Below are 18,189 nucleotides of genomic sequence, written 5' to 3' on the forward strand. Positions count from 1 at the left end.
CCGTCACCTCATCCCTGGGGCAGCCCTAATGGAACAGCTGTTCCTGTTTCCCCAAACTGCCCCGACGGTCAATGAAACAGCACGTGTGACTGCAATGTGTGATAGGTCTGTGATGTGCCACGCCGGTGTCACAGGTTTGAGAGTCCCAGGCTCCAAATTCTTGAATTGCTAATAAACAGGCAAAATGAGCTGTGCCTATCAACAGGAGAAATAACTTGTGTTGGGATAAAACAGGCAGGCCCTGGATCACAGGATCTGGATTCCACACTGGCTCTGCCTCATGCACGGCAGCTAACCTGGAACCCGTTACTTCATGCTTCTGAGCTGGGGGCTCCTCACCTCTTTGGTCATGTGGGATTACGCCCAACTCCTGAGGCCACTGTAGGAAGTGAAGAAAAATCCCAGCAGGTGACGCCGTGAACTCCAGGTCCCTGCAGCTGTGCATCAATCTCTGGTGCCAAAGATGAGGGGGTCAGGGAGAGGAGGAAGAGTGTGGACTGGGAACACTTCCTGTCAGCTATTACAGAGACTAACGTTTCCTCTGAAGCTGAGGTGTAGGTCGCACCAGCCAAGTTCCGGCAACTCTCCTATCATACAGTGCTGTTCCTCCATGCTGTCAGATGGTCAAGGGGCTCTGATGAAGTAGTCTTAGTTTGTGTTGCTGTTGCCAAACCTGATTTTATTTTATTTTTCCCCAAATCAAATCCCCTTCATACGGATTTTAATAGAGGCTGGCAGAGATGCCAAATTTTAACTAAAAGCAAAACAAAGCCAAACAAAAACAAACACAGGAGAGCAAAATTTTACAAGAAATTAAGATAATTTTATCCGTTATTTTGTTTCCCCCTGAATTGGGAGAAAGTGTCTTTAATGGCTTTTATCAGAACAACACCTCAGTTTGGCAGGAATATGATTGAGAACTGTAATCTCCACAAGCCCAAGTGTTTGTCACTCCTCCTACTAAATTTTCAGGAACATTTATTGAGTACAAGGACAATGTAGTGATATATGGGCTTTAAATTATAGACTAAAGGGGGCAAGTCACCCCCAGTGGAGCCCGTATAAAACAAAGGCACCTATGCTCTGCATTTTGAGGCTGAGCTTGGGACATGTATGTGAGGTACACACCTTATTTTATGTATTCCAAAAACCCTTGGGAATAGACGACATCTAAAATTTACAGAGGTGGATTGGGCGCCTGGGTGGCTCAGTTGGTTAAGCGACCGCCTTCGGCTCAGGTCATGATCCTGGAGTCCTGGGATCGAGTCCCGCGTGGGGCTCCCTGCTCGGCGGGGAGTCTGCTTCTCCCTCTGGCCCTCCCCCCTCTCATGTGCTCTCTCTCATTCTCTCTCTCTCAAATAAATAAAATCTTTAAAAAAATAAATAAATAAAATAAAATTTACAGAGGTGGTAACTGAAATTTAGATTACTTTCTCAAAGAAAGTCATTAGATCATCATAATGCCTTCGACACTATTTGGGGGGCCAGTGTCCCAGGCCCAAAATCTCGATTACTCAAACACTGCAGATTCCTCATTATGCGGGAGTAGATTAGTACTCCATCCACTACTTCCCAGGTAGACAAAAGTACAGATGGGCCTGTGGGGAGAAAGTGGGAATCCTGTGTGCTGGAAAGGGGTCAGTGAAGAGAGAGGGTGGTGCTAGTATGGATTTGAATGGGAGAAATTCTGGATTCTAAGATAGGTGACTTTTGACTTATCCGACATTCTGAATGACCAATATCTTTTCCCCTAATTGGCCTGGGTCCACCGAACAATGTGTTAATGCTATGACTTCATCTTTATGGAAGCAAAATCTTTAGGAATTAGAACTGGTTGTGGGAAAGATGCGGAGTTCATGTATTCAGTCATTCAACAACAATTATTGAATGCCCTTCAGGCCCTAGACGTTGTGCTAAACCCTGCAAGTTCATTAATGAAATCAGAAGACAAACGCCCTCTAGATGTTGTCATCTTGTCCAAGAAAAACACAGACATGGAAACAAGTGCCATCATACTGGCAGGAGGTCTAGATGTTACAGGACACCAGTGTAATACAAGACAAGTTCCCTGTTCCTAAGGAATTTACATACCGCTACTACTCATCAATTTCCATGTATGTTACATTCTTCAATGTGCCCTAGTCTCAGTTAACCCTTATAACCACTCTAGGAAGTAGATGCCGATATTATCTCATTTTAGACAGGACGAAACTGAAACACAGCAAGTTGAATGGGAGTTTAAAGTGACTTCTTTGGCAAAGATGGGACTTGAGAGTCCATGCTTTTAACTGCTGCACACCACCTAGGCAGTTAAAAAAATTACTCTCTTTGATACCTAAAACCTCAAGACCTATCTATCTCTAGGAGGCTTGACACAGGAATAAAGATTACCACCAAATGAAGTTTCCTACCAATTCCCAGCAGCAGTTTGCCTTTGGCCTTCCTGTTTCCATGACACTGCTCTCCAGCTTGTCCCTTAGAGAGGAAAGTTCAAGGAGCTCCCTCAGCCTTTAATTATTGATACTGACAAATAATTAATCATTAGCTCTGTGGTTTGTAGGAATTTATAAGAAGAGCTATTTTGAATATGGCACATTTTATCTTCTAGCATATTTCTACATAGTTTCCCTTCGATAGAAGTGGTATACAAATCTGGGAATTATTTCAAAATAATCCATGGGTGGGGTGATAGAAAGGGGGATGATGGTAGTAGCACAGGGAAAACAAGTAAGTTGATGATTGTTTTCACTTAGCGACAGCTACACAAGGGCACGTTCTATTAATAGTTAATATTCTGCATTAACATTGTATTAATTTATGTACATGTCTGAAACTTCTCATAATACAATTCTGGAAATATAAAGTAAGCCCCTTTAAAGATAATCTGAGAGAAATCCTGAAAAAGCAGTACTGATTTGTGACTTTTAAGTAAAAACAAGAAGTGTGATGGTTACAAGAGCAGTGGCCAAGATAATTCCCCACAAAACCAAGACAAACAATTATCAATGATCTCCTACAATAGCTTAAAATGTATGTGAAAGCATGTCGCACAGTATAAAGCACTAAATGAGTGTTTCTCATCCTTACCCACTTAAGGAGTCACTTAAGAAGAGTTTTAATATTGCAAATGTCCCTTCAGCATGAAGAGATTCTGACTAACAGGGGTTAGGGTGAGTCTTGGAATCTGTGCATTGGGGAAAAAAAAAAAAACTACACAGGGCTGAGAACCTCTACAATAAGAAAACTGTTGTCATTATTAAGCAAATTACATTTGAATACTTCAGGCAGGCGTTTGCTCTATGGGCTGAAGGAAGGATAAAAGAAAACAGCAAGTGAAGTACCAAAGGCTGGTTCTTGATCATTTGGCACATTTATTACTGGGACTTAAAAATCAGAGAGGCCACAACAGGGCCACAGCTTGACAAATATCTAATTTGCTTAGAAGAATGTGGGACTATCATTAAGCATTTAAAGAGAGACACAGATGAGGAGGAGTATGAAAGCAGGAGCGTGGCTGGCTACTAGCTAGAGATCGTTCATGGCTTGAGGATACTTTCAAGTCATAGGATTTAGTTCACGAACCCAGCCAGGACCAAATAAAAGCTGACACAACTCATCCATTGCTAAGGCACAAATCACTCCTGGTGCACTCAGGCCCCTGAAGCCCCCTTGGCTCTCTGAGAGGTTTCAAATGGGTTTGGCTTGAGGTTGATAAAACCCAGTGATTCCCTGATCATATGAAAAGCCGATTAAATCATGATGTCTTGGAGTAGAATCCAAACATAAAAGTATATTCTAGAGATCTCTAGGTGATTCCACTGTGCAACCAAATTTGGGGACATGAAAATAAAGTATTCTTTGATGAACCAATCTGAAACCACAGCTGCAAAAAAGAGCTACTCCTTCCTCTTTAGCTGAGATTGTCACCTGCTCTGGCCCATGTTTCTCCTGATTTCTCATGTAGGTTAAACCACTTCTCTTCACCCCACACCATATCTCACCTGTGTCCTCACCTGCTGATTTGTTCCTGGCTGTGCTTCTCACTTTACAACTTCGACCACATCATTACCTTGCTCAAAAATTTCTAATGAACCCCATTCTGATCTGGAGCTTTGTAACCAAAATATAGTTACCTGGGAGCGTACAGAAAGGTACAATTCCAGAACCCATCTGGGTCTACTGAATTAGAATCTGTATTTACTAAGATCCCCAGGGGATTTGTATGAACATTTAAATTTGAGAAGTATTATTCAAGAGCACTATTCTCCAAAGTATATTTTGAAGGACACTCTCAAGGACAGAGAGTATCCTGCCTGGATTCAAAGTCACACCATTCCCTCTCTTTACAGGGCATCTGTCCATTCAAAAAGTAGTTACTGAGTGACAACTATGTCTCATACTGCGCTGGGTTTAGAGGATCCAGCAGTCAAGATGACAGAAATGGTGTCTGAATTCATGGACTTATAGCAAGGACAATACTGACATGGAAAGATAACTACGGGGGTATTATAAAGGGGGATGCGCAGGATGCCCTGGGATTATCTAGTTAATGAGGTAAACTGGGGATGGCCTAACACATCTGGGAGATCTGGAACATGAGAATAGCATTCCTGGGGAAATGCCGCTAATGCAGGTCCCTGTGGATGCACGAGATCAAAACAGATGGGGCATCTGAATACAATGACAGCTTCAAACACAACAGGTGCAAAGACTCAAAGCAACTATGGAAATGCTTGCCCAGTGCTTACTCCATGCAAGGCAGGGCTCTAGGTGCTTTCCATATATGTAGGTGTGACTATTAACCCTGTTTTATGAACAAGGAAACTAAGGCACAGAGAGATGAAATAATGTGTCCCCATCACAGAACAAACTCTGAAACTCAACCTTGTCCATCTGGCTCCAGCATCTATGTTCTTAGCTATCACAATTTACAGCTGTTGAGCTGGGAAGAACATGATGCATCCAAGAAGCTGAAGAACAGGCCATATGTCCAGAGTTCAAGCAGTGTTTGTTCACGGATCTTTTTTTTTTTTTTTTTTTAATCATCAGAAGGAGGATGCATTACCATTCAGGAGCAGCTACTTACAACTCATATTTTTGGGGATCATCCCATAGTTACCGAATCAGAATATCTAGCTATGGAGCTGAATATCTGCATTTTAGTAATGCTTCCAGATGATTCAGAAACAATAAAGTCTGAGGACCATAGGTTTAGACATACAATTTCCTTCAATATTCTCCTCCCTCTCATAGTCCCCCTAATTAACCCAGAGTTATTTAATAATATATTGGTCCCAAGGTATACACTAAACATGAGGATAAATAGGATTGAAGTGGAAAGTTGGAATAAATCTGAAAATTGAATCTTTGCTCCTCCAGGTCCCCTGGCTGCCAGGCTGTGAAAAGAATTACCTAGGCTTGAAAAATTGGAGGCAAAAAAAGACCACAGAGGCTTAGAACTATTTTCATTACAATGCCACCATTTAAATAACTAATTGAATCTCTGGAAATTGAGGTAAAATTTAAAATTGCTGGAAGAGCAATTATTTCACATGCTCTCTGATTCCTCCATCCTTAGCCAGTGCTAGAAGACTCTCAGGCAGCAGAGAATTTTCTTGAATGTAGAATACATGCTAGAGCAGTAGCTGAAGTAATCTCCGGCCACTAGGGCCACTGGCTCAAGAAAACTAATATGCTTCCCTCAGTGTGAGGGGACCCTGACAGCTCCAACACCAGTATCTGGCTGCCAGTGGGGTATTCTTTTAATTCAGTCTTTCCTCTCTTATAATCACTTAACAAAGGAATTATGCTAATTTCTCGTGAGGAAGAAACTAAAAGAAATAGCTGAATCTCAGTAAAACTCCTTCATCATAGCTTATTTTATTTTGCTGCATTTTCCCAATATTTATCTTTATTTATCTTTGAATGTCTTTCAAGTACATTACCACTAAAATTCCAAAAGTCATCCTCCTAGATGCTGCCTTTCAAATGGTTCAGAGAGATCATAGCTCTTCTGTCCCGATCTGCCTGGAAGTGACATTATCCTGTTCATTCAGTTAGTTTGCTTACTTGATATCCCCATTCAAGAAAATAAGTTTGGAAAAGTTTCTGGAAGAGACTGTTATTTTTATCCCTCAAAAGATCAGAAAAATATTCCACTGTAGTTTTCAAGGTTCTTTCATTTTCAAAATATTTATTTTAATGCTATCCATAACAAAGCTCACTGGATACAACCATGTCAATTTTGACAAAAGAACATTAAGAAGATGAAATGGCATGGTAATGAAAACCTTATGCAGGTTCCCCACCACTGCAATGTAAGACACAAATGGTGACAATCTTCCATAGCTGTCACTACCCCTTTGCCAATCACTGATGGGGGGTTTGATGTGCCAAGCAGATCGATGTCAATGCTGGTCCCCTTTTCATATGACACAACTTGTGAATCAAAGAACGTGGGGGATCCTAGATGCACAGGGATGGACTTTCCCAAGAAAAGGTGTGAATGGGGCGCCTGGGTGGCTCAGTTGGTTAAGCGACTGCCTTCGGCTCAGGTCATGATCCTGGAGTCCCGGGATCAAGTCCCGCATCAGGCTCCCTGCTCGGCAGGGAGTCTGCTTCTCCCTCTGACCCTCTCCTCTCTCATGTGCTCTCTCTCTCTCTCACTCTCTCAAATAAATGAATAAATAAAATCTTAAAAAAAAAAAAAAAGGGTGTGAATGCTCTCAATCTCTGGGATAGGTTCTCTCCTCCCAGGACTGCATACAGTACTACCTTGCCCCTTCTTCCAGGAGGCTAATACAGCCTTGTCCTGCCTGAGAAGACATGACTAGCCAGAGAAGGCTAGGATGTGTGGATGAAACCCAATTTACTCTGGGCACTAGGGTTATGATTCTATGCATCCTTCCTTTCCTTGGAGTTGCCTTTTCTTACTGTGGCAATGGTAAGATCCACTGGACCAAGGCTAGGGTATGAGACTATGGGAGAAGAACCAAATTATTAACTCTAGGTCTTAGGTGGAAATGGAGCTTTTGGACTAGGAAGTACTTGTATCTCCACATGGACTAGCTCATCACAGGGAGTGCAATAAGCATGGGGGGAAAGACCTGTTTTAAGAAAGAGGGTCATTTTACCAAAGTGCTCCTGTGTGTTTTTTAGGACTCAGGTATTAAGTATCCTGGATCATTGTCCTCTAAATACATCCAGGTGTATAAAGTAACACCATTTATAGTAAAGAAACACAAATCTTATATTGTGAATTCCCATACCTATTCAACGCTTTTTACATATCTGTCCTTGTTCTTCCACAGGCTTATATTTATCAGTGATGTAAGCACAATGCTTAAGGCCCTATAGTCTAATAAAGATGCCTCCAGTCAGACTCCCAGCACACAGGAGCCACAAAGAAACAGTGTTGGTGATGAGGCTTTATAAGGAACCACATGTGAATGGCTTTTCAAAACACCACAACAGGGATCCCGGAGGATGAGCACTCCTGCAATGCACTCCAGTGATATTACAGCATCTAGCAACTGAATATGTTTTCCCTGCCAAGTCCTGATGGATCTGGAAATTCAAGACTTCATTTACAAATTTTACCAACCTTGCTTCCCAGGGGGACATGCAAATAGAAAAGAAAGATGCTCCCATTCTACAGTCTCTCATTTATTTAGCAGTGAGGAAGGCAATTCAGGTGGGTTAGGAAGAACACTAAAAACAGAATGCACCGACCTGGTTGGCAGGACTTCGGGCAGGGTGTCCACTCACTGAAAGCTGTCACAATGCAGTCTTTTTTGCACGGGAGAAGGCAAGGACGCACTGTTTCGGGCCGAGTCGAATCTGGACATCTGTCAATGTGAAGAGACAATATCAATGCCTCCTGGAAGAAGTAAGTGGCTTAGTGGAGAACTGTAGGATTTCAGAACAGAAAACACTGAGGCCCTGTTGTTCCTTCTACAGACAAGGAAGAGAGAGCCAGGGAGGTGAGGCTGCTTGCTCAAGGGCTCCCAGCCAGTGGCAGAGTCAAAGGCAACTTCAGTTCTCTTGACCTTGAGACCAAAATACTTTTCACTCATCCAGGAAAAGAGCAATCCCTGAAACTAATGAAAGGGAATGCCTTCACAAGAAAGTGTCACCATCAGCATCAATTCAAATGACATTTGATTTTTTTTTTTTTTCAGAATGAACACATCTGATATATTTCTTGAAAAGCATTTTATTCCGGGTAATATATCAAATCAATGATATTCTACAAAAGGAATAGGAAAATACAAGGCAATATATGAACATATTGGGAAACAAAAATCATTGAAAACCACTTAAATATACTCTACATCTTTGATAATGAATAGAACTTTAGAATATTTAAACGATTGGCAGGTATCTCTTTAGAACATGTGGACTGATGAGCAAAATATGACAGATAGCAAATGTCAAATACACTAACTAGCATTAACAAGAGAAACACTGCAGTTCTGTTATTTTGCTGATAATGAATGTTCACATTTGGGAGGAAAATACTACAGTCAATTGATTCATAATCACTTGGAAGAACTAAAGTCTCAGAAAATGGCAATCAAGCCTTTGTTTTCTTGCCTGCTTACTTGTTTTATGAACATAGAGGGCTAAAAACTACATTGATTATCTTCTAAAATGGTGATATGCCAAAAAGAAAAACAGGAAAGCCCTCAGCAACATATATTTGCATTTTAAATTCTGTTTCCCGTTAAGTTCTTCATAAAGCATATAAATGCAGTGTGGGTAAAGCTTAACAACATGAGCTCTGGTATTAAGTAGGCAGTGCTGAGTTAAGGGCTTTGGCTAGCTTCTTTCATTTATTCCTAATGACAACAGTGAGAGGCATTATAACCTTCATTTTCACATGATAAACTGAGGCACTGGAATAATCAGTAATGGACCCAAAGCCACATGGGGAGAGACCATTTGAGACAAATTATGATAGAAAAAAACCCCACCAGTGTAGCAAGTTCAGACAATCAACAGACCTTCTTGAAGGAGAGAAGAGAAAACAGAGGAGATAAAGCTAATGAGGAAATGATGAATCAAAAAAAAAAGAGTTCAGATGAAAAGTCCAAGAATTGTATACAAAGTGACCAACATGCCAATGCAAAGGTTGTCCAGTTTTCAAACACCAAGACAAAGTAAGAGGACAGACAATAATGGATGTGGGAGAAGAGGAAGAAAAATTGGTCATCCAAGAGTCTGGCTGACATCAGACCTCATCAATTTAGATAATGATCAAAATGAAAACATTTTCTTAGTTTTAAAACTTTTAAAACAATATATAAGCCAAATGTGGAAGACAGAACTTGACCTTGGAACAGAATGTACATGATATCATTCATGCCACCATCAGGTAAAGAAACAGTGGACAAAGCAGGGGAGATGGAAGGGGAGAGAGACAGAGTGGAGGCTTGGTTGTCCTTATCTGACAAAGCAGGTGGGCAGAGTGACGATCTAAATATAAATGAAAGCAGAAATAAAGTTCTAAAAAGATCAACCAAGAGTACTAATGCAACCTTCCCACAGAACACCAACAATCTGGGATTTGAGACAGGAGTTAGTGTAAACGGGCTAAGGTTCATTGCTTTCACGAGAGGGAATCAAGGAATAGGCATTATAAATTGGTAAGTGAGGAGATGTATGATTAATGTGTGGAAAATGTATCATTTAGAGTTAAGAGGTAAACACGAGAAAGGGAAGAGGACGAAGAATATACACTTGTACTGACATAAAGATACAATGGACGGAGATAAGACACTAACACAGTGGCTTAGTGGCAGGACAGGGGGCAGGGAGAGGGGGGTGGGAGAAGGGCTGTGAGCATCAGGCTTCTCTTTGCTATATATTATATTTCTCCTTTCATGTCATTATGATTTGTGAACCATGTGAAGGCTTACCCAGTCAAAACGGGGGGGTGGGGGTGGGGAGTGGTGGTGCAGAGACAGAGACAGAGACAGACAGAAAACATAGAACAACTGTTAAAATGTGGCTGTGGTTGTGTTTGAGATGTGGGATACTAAACGGAGCAGGAGATGGGTGGGACCTATTGCTTGCCATCATTAGTCTCTCTGTATTATTTTACTTCCTCTATGGACTATATAAAACTTGGATAAAAATGGAAAATGGACATACAGAAAAAGAATTGCTCAATAAATTATTAGTGGCATTATTATTAATCATCCTTAGTATACACAGAAATGCTGCCTATCAAAGAGATCAATTCAATAAGCAAAACAACAATAGAAAGAAAGAAGAGTGTCTTCGTGAGAATATAGTGTTACTTAAACAAGCTACTTGGGTAAGGAAAATTTATGTCATACTTTATTAGAGATAGCAAAAAAACACTAAAATCATTCCCAAGTCCTTTATGCACATTCTGAGGTCTACTAAAATTAAATTGAGCTGCTCTTTATTCTAACTCCTCTCCAACAGCGCCTGGTGTATGGTTGGAAATGGAAGTGTGACTTGAGCAACGCCAGCTTCCTACGTGCCCAGTGGGGCAGCAGGGGCCCCACGCCCAACTGGCCATTTCACACTCACTCGTCCACTGGCAAAACAGCTTACAAACATTTGTGGCACTGGCTTCAGGCTTCAGAGGGAGGCTGATCTTGAAGGGATTTTGCTCACTTCAATTAGGAGTAGGTGTTAGTCTCTTCTAGGGAACTGATCTTGCCTACTTGATTTACCCTTGATTAGCAACACTCACAATAAATACTCATTGGGCATAGTGTCAGCTTTTCAGAATACAGCTCCCTTCTCTCTACACGTTCTTCCCTTAAGTCCGAAAGAGAGAAACAGTATCATCTCCTCAGTGGCAAAGATCAAGCTCAGGTTATATTGCTTTTATAGAGGCCATGAACTGGAATGTGATTTTTGGTCTGATAGAGCCAAATATTCTCTTGTCAGTGAAAACGGTTTTTTTGTTCATTTCTTTTGCCAGTAAGGTTGACCCTTTCTGCAGGGGTTCAACTTCCTCTTCCTTTCTATTCACATAATGTCTACCCCTTCAAGAATCATCACATTTCTAATTTTCGTAAGTTTCTTCTTAGCCTTCAAAAATACTGTCTTTGACCATTAGCAACATGTGTGTCCTCCATTTCTAAGAAAAACTGTAAGGTTTATTTTCTGTATTGTTGTATTGACATTGATCAAAAAAGGGTTTTGACTGCTTTCATGCTGTTTTCATGTGTGTGTGTGTGTGCGTGTGCATGTCTCTGTGTGTCCATGTGCCTGTGTATGCGTGCACAATACATAAACTAATTTTTAATGCCTTGCTGGTGGAATTCCATCTTATATCATATCTTAAAAGTGCCATATTTTAGCTCAGTGTAAATATTTAATAACAGTAAGTGAATGATTGAATAGTATTCAGTGTTACTGGAGCCTGAAGACAAATAAATCCCTGGGGATATTAGGCTAATTTATCCAGCCATTTCCAAAACAAAATTAAAGCCTTAAAACCCAGGGAAACATATGGATTCACTTTTTAGTTAGTAAACAAAGTATGGCCCCTTGGCTTTTGTCATAATTTATACTTCCTAATGTCATGTAACACTCAGACTCTAGATTGGCAGTGCTTTCAATAAAAGGATGAATATATTTCACTTCAGCACATATATTTCCCTGGACCAGCACTGGAATGCTCTATAACTACTATCTCATTGTCACCCTGTAGCCTTCAGCTCCTTATAAGCACTGTGCTGAAATGCATCAAACTGAGCTACAAAGACCTGCCATTTTTCAGTTAGGCCTCCATAATCAAGATGCAGAGACGACGACGCTCCATTTCTTTGATCAGTCCTCTGACACAGGAACCAATGCACGTCTCACTCAGCTAGGTGGGGCAAACCTGTCAACTCTGTCAATGTTAAATGTTTAAATGGAGCTCTGTATTATTATATCTCACACAATGCCAGGTGTTTTCACATTAAAGGCAGAAAGTGCCTTATCAGGACTTTAGGAAGGCTCCGAATTGTATGTTTTTAATCTTTTTTATTATTATTACTTTTTTTGTATACTGCAACTGAAAAAAAAACAATGAATAGTGAAACAAAACTAAACAAAACCCCAGAACTATCCCAATAAGCTCTCACTTCTGTTCCACTTCTGCCCTGGCTAGTTCTCATTTTCTGATATGATCAGTTCTATTACTCATACAATGGTAACAATCTCACCTACACAACTGCATAGAAACCAAAACACCAACCCAGGGAAGCAAGAACTTGCAAGGAACTCTGCCTTCCAGTGCAGTGGGCTTGGAGATAAAACACATTATATTAGCCCATCCGTCCCATGGAGACATGCTTCTTTCTCTGTACCCTGAAGGCCCCTCCTTCTTCAGGATGTTTCCTTCTCCTTTTCTGTTTCTATTCCCCTACCCCCACCCCAAGGATTTCACAAATGGCAGGGAATCTTTTTCTACTGTAATAGCTTTCACATAAAAAGAACAAAAATTATATATTTTTCAGAAGGGCAGAACAAAAGATATTTTCTCCTGCTGATAGTTTCACTATCTCATTATTCACTTCACTGGACACTAGGTATTAATTTCTATGCTCAATTCATCTCCTTAACCTAAAATTTTTAAATTAATTTTACTCACGTCAATTCAGGCTCCTCATATTTAGCAGGGTTGTTTGGAGACATACAGTAAGAATTCAACCTAAGTTGTTAAGTCTCCAGCTTCATTAGCAGGGTAAAAAGTAATCAGCAACGTCTGTGTGTGTGTGTGTATGTGTGTGTGTTAGAGAAAACATCTGTACGATTCACTTTCTGTGATGGTAAGCCGAGCAAAACTAAGGGTTATTCACAATAATAACATTTATGTGCTCAGGCTTTTACAAACAAAAACAAAAACAAAAACAACGCCAGTCATTTGAAGTTATTATAAGAAGAGAAAAGGGGCTTCCTGATCATATAATCCAACTTTTCATGTCCAAATAGTCCTTTAAATGTGGCAATTTATTTGGTGTCACTCTTAATTCTAATGTCCCTTTGCTAAGAAATAAACAAACTGTACTCATATCAAGTGGATTTTTCCTGTTCTGGTTCAGAGCTGAAAAGTTTTGTGTCGGGGAGAAGATCAGACATCAGGCATGCTAAATTTTCTCATCACAGTAAGGAATAAATAGTTTGCTGCATTTTATGTAGAGTTTACTACTATACCTAAGCCATATTTAATTTTATTTGTATATTCAAGCTGATATTTCATGTGTCTTTTTTAAGCAGCTGAAAATTTACATCATAAAAATGAACATTATCAAGGCTACAATCCTTCCCAAGATAAAAGGAGTTCTCATGTCTGAATAATATCTTTATAAGCCTTGAAGGATTTTACCATAACCCTGTGAATTAGATTTTCACCTGAGGCAGGTGATATGTAAAACATTATCGTCCATGTTTGGCTATAACTCCCATTGATTCAATCAGTCCATGTAGTGCTACACATACCAGGCAAGTGGCAAAACACAACGGACATCATTTGATATTCCAAAAACAGCACAAGCAATGTAGAGTCAGGTCTAAAGCAGAAATAACATTTATGAATTAGTAAGAGTAGGAGGTCATACATCTGATCTAGTCATTACTCTTTACGGCAGTCCCCTTTGCCAAAATGTATGATGGTGGATCAAGTAATTTTTCTTGAACAAAGGAGAGATATCAGCTTTTCTCAATCTTCTGCAATTCACATCCAATCCTTGTTGAACCCTGCAACTTTCCTACACACCAATCTAGTTCAGTTATGAATTCCAAAGTCATTTATGGTACACTAACTATATGCTAGACATTGTGCCAAAGTCTGGGGTTGCGGCAATTAAGAACATCCAACTCTAGCCCTGTGGAAGAGAGAGAGAGAGAGGAGGTCTTGCAGACTGTGCTTCACTGCAAGTCGTATCATCTCCGCTTGCATCTGCACAGCCATCTGCACGTCGGATGTTCCAACCCAGCAGCACCTGGCCAGTCTGCACTACTCCGCCAGCAGCGGTTCGCTTCCCTTAACTGGGCTCCTATGACTTTCCTTACACAACTCTTGTGGTTTCCATGCCAGTGTGGATAAGGTCCAGCGCCCAGCATCAAGGTGGCCCAAGGTGAAATTAATCAGGCGTTTCCGTTGCCCAAGACAGCAACGCAAATTGGATCGAATTAGGTGGAAGGGCAAATGTGTCTGCCCATGTTGCCAGGAAGGATAGGAGCATGTTTAGTGAGATGGGACCAGAGCTTGATGCTGCCAGGATGTGTTCTGCTTCAGTTTCTGCTTCTTTCTGAGCATCACTTCCACTCCCTTTGCCTTTTTCTTTTAGGACCATGCCTATGGCAACTGTCAATGCATATACTTAGAGCCTCATGAACAGAATGAAGAGAGGGTTTCATTTTCCCAACTCAGAAATTCCCGGAGAAGAGCTCTAAGTTGCCTCATTTGTGACACTAGACAAAAGCTTGAGCATGCCCATCCTGGGGATATATCACCCCTGTGACAGGGGTAGAGTCTTCTACCACAAGGAAGAGACTAGTTGAAACACATCCACTAGGAAATCTCCATGGACAGGACAGTTACCCAGTCACTGTATACTTCATAGGTGCCTTACATTTTCTTTTCCAGAGGCTTCCCACATGGACTGCGGAAAAGTCACATCTCCTCATTTGGTCTAGCGATAAAACTCCCACAGCTGAGTTCTCTGCCTGATTACTCTTTTTCCTCTATCACTTGCAATTGTCCCTGACCCTTTTTGATATCTATATCCTAGTTCCCATATCCAAGTTATCCTATTTTTTTTATTTTGTTTTTTAGATTTATATCTTCAGGTACAGAGTCTAACATGTATGAGATTGCAACCTACTTACAGGCATGAATTAGTCTATTCAAATGGCTATATGGATTTATTGCCCATTGCATAAAAAATCAATGGAACCTAACAAAGAGTGTAACACAACCTTATCCTTTCAAAGTGGAGAACTTACCTTCACATTGACCTAGTCTTCACATGATTGAAAAAAATGCCAAAAATACTGAGATGAGGTCAAGAAAATGTTTGATTACTCAAACACATTCAATATTTGTGGACCACATTTACTTTCCATTAGCTAATGCATGCGATTATAATCTTACTAATGATCCATATTATAACTGTTTCTACCTTTGTTTTTGAGAGATAAATTCTAGTCATTAAGAGTCAAATGAAACAAAATCCTTTTCCCCCAGCACAGACTGAAGCATATTCATTGCTTGATAAATGTTTTTGACTAAAAATACTCAACTATGCAATAATCATATGCACTTTCAATAAATTATTGGTGATACCTTTTGGTCATCACTTGTCCCACATGACTCTTGACACAGAAGACCCTCCGTGTCTGAATGCCCACACCACAGGTAGCTTCTCCAGTCCAGCCAATGGTTGCATTAAGGGCAGTTACCAATGTGTCTTCAGAACAGGGGCCCCAGGGCAATGTGTCCCAGTAGAGCTGCATACAGGAATGGTCATTGCATGAACGATATTCTTGGAGGGCCTGACTAGGGGGACACAGTTTTCCACCTGTGAAAATCAAAATACAAAAGAATACATAGTTGTTGCTGTTGTTATTACCAGGTTGCTGTTACGTCGTTCTTATTTTTGTTGTTTTTGCTATTTTAATGGTCCAGAAAGATGGTGTTTTTGATACAGGATTCCGAAGGCCTGGGCCTCTGAACCCTTCTGCCCTTTCTAGGGCCATGATTCTTTTGTCCTGAGTAACAATCTGAGGGTAATATATTGTACTTTTCCCTCCTAAATAATAGGCAGCAATACACATTGATTAGACCAAAAACAAAACAACAACAACAACAAAAACCAGATTCTATTTCCCACCTTTGGATCGTGTATCTCTGAGATAAACTCCAAAGAAATCTGCTTTTATTTTAGTAACACGATGACTACATAAATTAGTCCGTTAGATACACTAGCCCGTGACCTTAAAGTGGTATTAGGTCAAACATATACACTTACACACACATTATCTATATCTGGCCTCTTTTTCCTAAGAGAGCATTATTTTTCTCAGAGAATCATTTTAAGACACCCATCCTCCATCAAGCAATGCATTTTACTGCAATTTGAGAAATCCAGAAGTGTCTCTTAAAGTTTGGCAGAAGAGAGCCCATCCTCAAACTCTGAAATGATATCTGACAATGTGTTATCCACTGGCAGGGAGACCAGACAGATGTGCATCCTTACACTCTTGGGTGAGTCAGACAATCAAACTTCATTACTGTCTTTTCTTTCATATTTTTATATCCATGTAAAAACTGGCATTTACCTAACATATTGATTTTTTTCCTACTCTTCCACCTTATGATGTTTTATTCAGTGGGCCAAATGCTCAAAAAGATCTGTGACCTTGGTTTTGTTATTCTTGTTATTTTTTTCCCATTAAATACTACTGACTTTTTTCTCCTTCCAGAAATATAAAAGACAAGAGCGCAAAGTAACTGCACTTTAAGAATATGAAAATATTCATTCATCTTGACCCTGGCCCCATTTTTCAGGATCACAGAACAGAATCTTGTTTCAAAAGGAGCTCCTCACAGCCAGTGGCCACACCATCCTGCTGTTCTAACTGAGCCATAGGCAGACGAAGCCAAGGGAGAGCCTGAAAGAAAGGACATGTGCGTCTGGGGACACACACCATCGCTATAAATGATAGAAACAGCTGCTCCTCCAATTTGTTCTGATGTCACCCGTCTACATTTCCATAGCACATTTTAGCTTCTTCAAAGCCATTTTCAGAGCCTTCATCTATCTTCTTCCCTCTCACAACATGCCAGCATGACAGAACAGGAAATCAGGCCGACGTTAGTGGCAGTTCCTGGTCAAGAAGCCATGTCTCTTGATTCCTCATTTGGAGCTCTTTTTACCAGACATATTCCAATTATATTCCCAATGTATGAGCTACCTGAAGCTGGATGTGTGTCAATCAAACTTTGCTTTTTTTATCCCCAAGAAAGTATAATGAAAAATAACATCCATCTGATTGCCATGGCCTATATATAGGTATGAGCTAAGACAATTCCTGTAAATATAGGACCCAATCTAGATCAACTAGAGGATTAAAGAGAAAAGGCATGCATGGAAATGAAACTTAGTTTTGATTCAGGCAACAGAGCTATCACCTATCCGTGGCTACTTCTACTCTATGACTTTCTCAATTGTTTACTAGAAAAAAAATAATAAGTTGGCAATTGACTCCACTGTTGAAGCCTTTCCTATTACTCACCTTCTCCAGCCAATGCCAGGATAGTCCTTGACCTGGTCTGTTTCCCATCTGAATTTTTATTTGAACAAGACTGGGAACAGGACGACCACTCTGTCCACTCACTCAGCACACAATCCATTCGGCAGGGAATTTCACAAGGCATCCTTTCAGGAGGCGGGGATGCTGGGCAGAGACTCCCTGATACATCTTCTCCTGTAATCAACCAGATTGAGACAAATGCTGATTATTGCACAATTGAGGACAGTCCAAGGAACATTTAGGCATGTTGCTTCCTCTGTTACTTCAGTTTAGCCAAGAAGACTTCACCAGGTGTCTAAACCAATAAAGTGTGAAAAATGATGGCTTCTTCAGCAGTTCATAATATTTATGTCAAGAAAAACTGCCAGGAGATCATTTGGCATTTAGAAAGTTAGACACCACAGCAAAACTCTCATTTGTCATCCTTCGCAGGGACAAAATGGGCTTCTTCCAGGAACAACTGAGCCATGGATGGCTACGGATAGACATGATTGACCTGCTACTGACAACCATGTGTAATAAGTGTATGTTTTTCTGCAAAACAGGAGCCAGAATAGTCTGTTGGTCTGCAAACCTCAATTTATGTTGAATACTCTATCCTATGCTATAAAGAATTACATCATTCTAATTACCTGTTGGGTGCTTTTACCTCCAAAAATGTAACTTTAGGCAAGGTTATCACATGACGATTCTTTTGTTCTGTTTGGACCTAGTGGTAAATAATCCCAAACCACAATGGAAAGGGACTTGTGGTTAAAATTAATGTTGACACAAAGTTGAAAGCCCACATGAAATTTTCCATATTACATTTATCATTCCCCCTCTGAATGATCTGATGAATTACTCAAATTATATATATATATATATATATATATATATATATATATATATATATAT

At 40.3% G+C, this 18,189-nt stretch overlaps 1 protein-coding gene across 1 annotated transcript in view; it reads right to left on the reverse strand.

Annotated features, from left to right (window-relative positions):
• Positions 1 to 18,189, reverse strand: part of LOC118011685 (thrombospondin type-1 domain-containing protein 7B-like) — a 156,908-nt gene that overhangs the window by 26,230 nt on the left and 112,489 nt on the right. The window contains exons 4-6 of the mRNA XM_035006542.1: positions 17,275 to 17,466; positions 15,323 to 15,557; positions 7,732 to 7,847 (exon numbers count right to left, since the gene is read on the reverse strand). Of these exons, the coding sequence (XP_034862433.1) occupies positions 7,732 to 7,847; positions 15,323 to 15,557; positions 17,275 to 17,466 (543 nt within the window). The remainder of the gene's footprint in view (positions 1 to 7,731; positions 7,848 to 15,322; positions 15,558 to 17,274; positions 17,467 to 18,189) is intronic.

This window comes from Mirounga leonina, unplaced genomic scaffold (assembly GCF_011800145.1).
Source record: "Mirounga leonina isolate KUSES-001 unplaced genomic scaffold, KU_Mleo_1.0 Mir_151, whole genome shotgun sequence".
Lineage (NCBI taxonomy): Eukaryota > Metazoa > Chordata > Mammalia > Carnivora > Phocidae > Mirounga > Mirounga leonina.